Below are 6,932 nucleotides of genomic sequence, written 5' to 3' on the forward strand. Positions count from 1 at the left end.
TCGTCCTCAGAAGCGCCCCCTGGAGGGGGGGGTACTGTCACAGCTCTGCCAGGTTCTTCAGCAGCACCTCACTCTGCACCAGCCACTTCCCCAGCCACGCCCACTCATCAGACTCACACTCCTGTTACTCATTCTCTCTCCCCTACCTACTGAAGCCTTACACCTGCAGCTGATCAATCAGCTGATCAGCTGCACTATATCAGGCCTCCCTCCACACACACACTTTGTCTGGCCTCGTCAATGCTGTACGAAAGACCCAGCCAAAGACTCGCTCCCTTGCCTGCTCTTCAGTATTCGTTGGATTCAGTTAAGTTTTGGACTTATGAACTTTGTTGGACTTTGCCCTCTCTCTTTAGTTGCCTTAGTCTGATCTCCTGTGTGTTTGCTTTGCTTTGTATACTGGACCTACAAGTACTTTTCTGTTGACCTTTCAATAAATCTCCATCACCGTGTTCACTTCTCCTAGTCCTCCTTCTGTGTACCGTGACACTGGGGTTCTCTACCCTCAACAGACAAATTTGGGATATAACTGTTCTGGTTGCAGTCCATTTCAAGTACAAACTTATTTAGAACAAACAGTCTTAGTGTGCCTTGCTTCTTATCAGCATAGGCCTTATTCAGGGCCAATTCCAGCTACCAAAGCACCACAGGAAAACCTGACGGCCGCGAAACACCTCTAAACGGAGATTCATTCTTTTCAAAGCACACAGTACAGTTGTACAGTTTTACAGATGTTAATGTGGGCCGCCATTGGCCCCCGGGCCGCACTTTGAGAACCTATGGTTTAAACTCATATGTTGCAGTATAAGTTTTCTGTCACTGCAATAAAACTAGCCTATTTGGAATATTTTGTAGGCCTGCTGTTCTTTTTATGAGAACAATTTAACTGACTGATCAAGTTTTCATAGGCTATTGAATGCTTTAAATGTGAATGCCATAAACTTAATTCACCATTAACTAGATTAGCATGGTTCTTCACGAAGTTGTCATCTAAATGCAGTCTAAATGCATAGCCTTCACGCATTTGCAGTCGTCTATTATTTGAACTCATTGGCAAAGTGAAACTAACTTCACCAAGGTGTCAGTCAACGACAAGACAGTTATATGCAGTTACTTTCACTATTGACTGACAATGGGTTACCATCGAAAACACAGGCTGAAAAAAGCAACACTTACCCAAATATTGCTCAAATGAATGAACAAAACAACATTTATCCTGCAGAGGAGTTGCTTATATCTCGTGCGTCTTCAGCTGTGCTCCATACGTGTCTATCGCCTCTCCCCTAATCACTTTTCATTACCAATTTGCAAATGATGGTGAATAACTACTCATCATGAGATGTACAGTATTTCGGGTAATACTTTCTATGAAGGTTGTATTTATAACACCCTATGAATGCATTCATAATGTTTTATAAGGTGTCTATAAAGCATTGTAATGCTCATTATTACCATCTATATGTATTCACAAGTCGTCATAACCAACGTCATGATGCATTATGACAGCTAATTATGAATGATTATAATTTTAATCTGAATAATGCATTATAAATGTGTCAAGATCTGCCTACTCACTTGTCAGTTTTATGATGCATCATAACTACTTTGCTTTGTTAAATGCGTATAGTGATGCATAAAGAGTTTTGACTTATACTGTAGTCCTATATATCTATAGCTATAAGTATATGTAATAAAGTTATAATATTTTATACATCTCCATACAGCACAGAATTATAAACAGCTATGCAGTATCATAAGTGTTATTTGTCAGCTCTAAGTAAAGTGACAAGAATATGACCCTATTATTGACAGATATAAGTTCACTGAGTAATTAAAGGGTGCAATGAACTAAGTAACGAGTCTAGCATCTTTACCCCATATGCACAATATTATAAATTACTATGTTAATGTCATAGGTGTTATTTGTCAGCTTTAGGTAAAGTAGAGCAAATGAGGTGTTGTTATAAGTAGATATAAGGTTATTATAAACAAATATGAGGTACAATGAAATGAGAGCCTGGACAGTAAAGACAAAAGGAATGATTTTAAGTTCACTTTATTTTCATTTAAACTAACACACATAATCAGACTGATTATCAATGCTCTGAGCACATTACACAAACACAATGAGACAGGCCAAAAAAGTGGCACGACACGGTCCTATATTTTGTGGTGGTGGTTATTATTGGAATAAAACTCACAATGCCACTGAAATCTATGGGTCATTATGAAAGATCGTTCGAATCAAAATAGACCTTTGGTTTAAATGAAAATAAAGTGAACTAAATGCATTCCTTTTGTCTTTACTGTCCAGGGTCATATTCTTGTCACTTTACTTAGAGCTGACAAATAACACTTATGATATTGCATAGCTGTTTATAATTGCTATAGGGAGATGTATAAGTTATTATAACTTTATTACATATACTTATAGCTATAGATATATAGGACTACAGTATAAGTCAAAACTCTTTATGCATCACTATATGCATTTAGCAAAGCAAAGTAGTTATGATGCATCATAAAACTGACAAGTGAGTAAGCAGATCTTGACATATTTATAATGCATTATTCAGATTAAAATTATAATCATTCATAATTAGCTGTCATAATGCATCATGAAGTTGGTTATGACGACTTGTGAATACATATAGATGGTAATAATGAGCATTACAATGCTTTATAGACACCTTATAAAACATTATGAATGCATTCATAGGGCGTTATAAATACAACCTTCATAGAAAGTGTTACCGACTTGGTAATATCTTTATTCTAATTATGTTTCCCATTGTAATCGTGCAATTTGTAATGTTTTGCATGGACTTGCGCTGGTGTGCATTCATGAATGATAGAAGGATGGTGCGTGCACCTGCCAATATGACTGTTGACAATGCGCTCTTAAAATAACATATAAACAACTCGCCATAGACTTCTGACCAGGTGTACAATAGCAATTTTTAGACAATGCGCCAGGCCCCTCCCTAGGTTGTTAATTGACACACCCCTGGGCGCATTGTTTAAAAAATAAACATGCAAAATACCGAATTAAACTTTGCGCGGGTGGAAAACGAGTTTTACGCCATGCGCCAGTGTGCAAAATACAGCCCGGTATCTCTTATGAATAATGAATGATTGCTGATTGAAGAATTGTGCAAAGGAGATTCACAAATTGACATTACAAGTTCATAATTTTGCAAGCAATATCTATTAGCTGAGAATAAATGTTTTCCATTTGTTTCACACAGTTAATCTAGTGGAGTTTGGTGTCTTTATGATAATTGTGCTAAATGTTATGAAACATGTGTTAAGCTAATGAAAATGTGCAAGAGATGACTTCTGCTGTGCTAAGAAGGTGAAGATCAAGATCAAGTGGATCCCAGTTTCATTAAGTGCATCTAAGCAATCATGAAAAATTGTAAGCAGGAAAAAGGAATTGAGAAAAACTGTAAATGTGAATTGAATTGAATTAATTTCAAGTTTTAATAACTTTAATAACATTCCACTGACCTGAGAACAGCAGTAAGGCCAGTCTCCACTCCATGACCTCCAGCCAACCTGCTCCTACAATGCAGATAGTATCAGTATGAATAACTCTTAACATGGACGCACTTCCAGACATCTCTATAGTCATGACCTTTAATAGTACAAGTCTCATTACAGTGAGCATATTGAGAAAATAGGAAGAGTGAGAAGAATGAAAAGAAATGAGAGGAGGGATGGCTGTGTGTGTGTGTGTGTGTGTGTGTGTGTGTGTGTGTGTGTGTGTGTGTGTGTGTGTGCGTGTGCAGGGGTGCTGCTAGAAATGTGGGCCCTATGACAGAAAATAATTCTGGGGCCCCCCAAAAAGCCAGGGGGTCCGGGGGCAATTGATAAATTGAGACTTAACATATATTCATTGATTATGGCATATTACACTATAGCCTATAAAAACCTACATAGGTATTCAAAAAAAGTTTTAAGCAAGTCTATTGGGAGTTTGATCTCTTCACAACATCAATAGAGTGCTCCTGAGCAACTATAGCCTAGGAGCTTTGACAAATGATAAGGTGACACGATATGCTGAGGTGAGCTCAACCGGTCTCACCTTTACATTTTTCAACAACAAAAAGTGCATAGCCTACCTATCGTCCTGCTATGTCTTCTACAGTCAGTCAATCAACCAAGTTATTCAGCAAATACACCTTACAAAATATAGCTGCAAGCAACAATGAGGGGGCCAATCAGATAGGCTGAAGTTGCCATGGCAACTCAATGCTGTTACATCAGACACATGGCCATAAGCTGTCGGAGTTAAGTTGCATGTCTAGAAACCAAAGATCATGAAAAGTTGTTTGTTGGTGCGCACATCCAAGGCAGGTGCTGGACAAAAAGTGCTAGGCTACCAAAAGGAAAAAGGGGTGATGAAGAGTGTAAGTCTAATGAAGAGCGTTAGCTCAAAACGTAACACTGATGAAAGTCATTAAAAAATTCTGATGGGAGCAAGTGTGCGGACATAGCAACCAAAGATTGCCTGAGATATAAGGTTGCTTTCTGTTTGGCGGCATCACAGCGGATTTCGATTGGCTGTGTTGGGCAAGTGCTTGTCAAAATGGCTTCAAAAATCAAGATATATCTAAGGCTCAGTCTGAACAGTATTAAAAGTCACTACTAGTACGTTTTAATTCCAAACACGCCCAACAGTTACAAGCCAAAATGTATTTTTGTTCATTGCAGCGCCCACTAGAAGTCAAAGGTCACCAAATTTCTTGAGTGTCCTCCTAATGCAGTCATGAGTCCATGTGTCATGTTTGGTTATGATATGATGCATGCAAGGGTTGCTGAGATATGAGCTCACTTCCTGTTTGCCAGTTTGGTGACGATCGTAAAAAAATTGTGACCATTTTCGCTAATATCCAATATGGCGGAAAATCCATCATGGCAGAAATTGGCGTCATATCATGCTTTTAACTCAGCTTGGTCCAAGGATTCCAATGATATCTTATTTTTGACAATCGGGTCAACAGGTCAAAAGTTATGTGCGTGAATGCATGTCCAAATTTGGCCTGTTGGTGGCGCTAGAGCGCTCGAGGTGCTGACATGAAACTTGGTGACATTAATCATGCAGCTGTCCCCAATCTGTGTGCCAAATTTCACAACTTTTTACGAGATGGTTCTATGGCCTGCCATAGACTTCCATGGCGGAATAATAATAATAGGAAAACTTTCCTTTGTGTGTGTGTGTGTGTGTGTGTGTGTGTGTGTGTGTGTGTGTGTGTGTGTGTGTGTGTAAGAGAGAGAGAGAAATTAGTCAATGAGAAAAGCACATTGAGAAAACAGGTGAATAGGTGAATTCAATTTATTCTTTTTTTAAGTGGTCAGAAAAGAGACTGTTACTTCTACATTAGTAAATAAAAATGTACTTCAATTCCACATTAGTACTAAACAACAGTACATTGCTATTTTCTAGGAAGGAGGGATTAAAAAACAAGAATTGTATAATCAGTCCATCAGACTGCCAATGCAGCTGAGTTATAATAATAGGAAAACATTTTTTCCTATTAGCTTCGCTGCTTGGCCCCCAATTAACTTTACATTTCATCTTACTGTACATGGCATTTAATTTGGAAATTAAAATCCCCCTACCCCAGTCCAAAGTCTGTGTGTTTGTGTGTGTGTGTGTGTGTGTGTGTGTGTGTGTGTGTGTGTGTGTGTGTGTAAGAGAGAGAGAGAGAGAGAGAGAGAGAAATTAGTCAATGAGAAAAGCACATTGAGAAAACAGGAAAAGAAGTGAAATTTACCTGTAAATTTAAGTCTGTAAAAAGTTAATTCACATTACTTAGTCATGTTGAGTGTGTTTTATGGACCAAAGATATTTAAATGAAAGATGGATATTGATTTAACTACTGTTAATTTAACCCATGTTCTTCATATAGGAACAGTGGACACATTATAATCAGAATTCAATTTAGGTGAATAGGTGAATTCAATTTATTCTTTTTTTAAGTGGTCAGAAAAGAGACTGTTACTTCTACATTAGTAAATAAAAATGTACTTCAATTCCACATTAGTACTAAACAACAGTACATTGCTATTTTCTAGGAAGGAGGGATTAAAAAACAAGAATTGTATAATCAGTCCATCAGACTGCCAATGCAGCTGAGTTATAATAATAGGAAAAAAATGTTTCCTATTAGCTTCGCTGCTTGGCCCCCAATTAACTTTACATTTCATCTTACTGTACATGGCATTTAATTTGGAAATTAAAATCCCCCTACCCCAGTCCAAAGTCTGTGTGTGTGTGTGTGTGTGTGTGTGTGTAAGAGAGAGAGAGAGAGAGAGAGAGAGAGATAAATTAGTCAATGAGAAAAGCACATTGAGAAAACAGGAAAAGAAGTGAAATTTACCTGTAAATTTAAGTCTGTAAAAAGTTAATTCACATTACTTAGTCATGTTGAGTGTGTTTTATGGACCAAAGATATTTAAATGAAAGATGAATATTGATTTAACTACTGTTAATTTAACCCATGTTCTTCATATAGGAACAGTGAACACATTATAATCAGAATTCAATTTAGGTGAATAGGTGAATTCAATTTATTCTTTTTTGGTCAGAAAAGAGACTGTTACTTCTACATTAGTAAATAAAAATGTACTTCAATTCCACATTAGCACTAAACAACAGTACATTGCTATTTTCTAGGAAGGAGGGATTAAAAAACAAGAATTGTATAATCAGTCCATCAGACTGCCAATGCAGCTGAGCTACTTTAATAGGCGCTTCACAGCTTTGCAAACATGGACAAATGATAAACAAGAGACATGAGAGAGCATTACAACACCCACTGAGGGATAAAGTTTGGACCTCACCTGATGAGGGGATGTGTTTGGTGGGTCGGTTGTTGGTTGTCTTGGTCTTGAGTTTCTATGTGCCATGCACCCTTTGTGCTGCT

General features: G+C 37.6%; 1 protein-coding gene across 1 annotated transcript in view; it reads right to left on the reverse strand.

Annotated features, from left to right (window-relative positions):
• LOC143127009 (macrophage mannose receptor 1-like) overlaps positions 1–6,932 on the reverse strand; it is a gene marked incomplete at its 3' end in the record, with an annotated part of 28,998 nt that extends 22,066 nt beyond the window's left edge. Inside the window, exons 1-2 of the mRNA XM_076288311.1 lie at positions 6,850–6,932; positions 3,511–3,564 (exon numbers count right to left, since the gene is read on the reverse strand). Coding sequence (XP_076144426.1) covers positions 3,511–3,544 — 34 coding nt within the window. The remainder of the gene's footprint in view (positions 1–3,510; positions 3,565–6,849) is intronic.

This window comes from Alosa pseudoharengus, unplaced genomic scaffold (assembly GCF_046254945.1).
Source record: "Alosa pseudoharengus isolate Yale_2024_CS ecotype anadromous, Long Island Sound unplaced genomic scaffold, YU_APseudo_1.1 YU_APseudo_1.1_scf_17, whole genome shotgun sequence".
NCBI lineage: Eukaryota > Metazoa > Chordata > Actinopteri > Clupeiformes > Clupeidae > Alosa > Alosa pseudoharengus.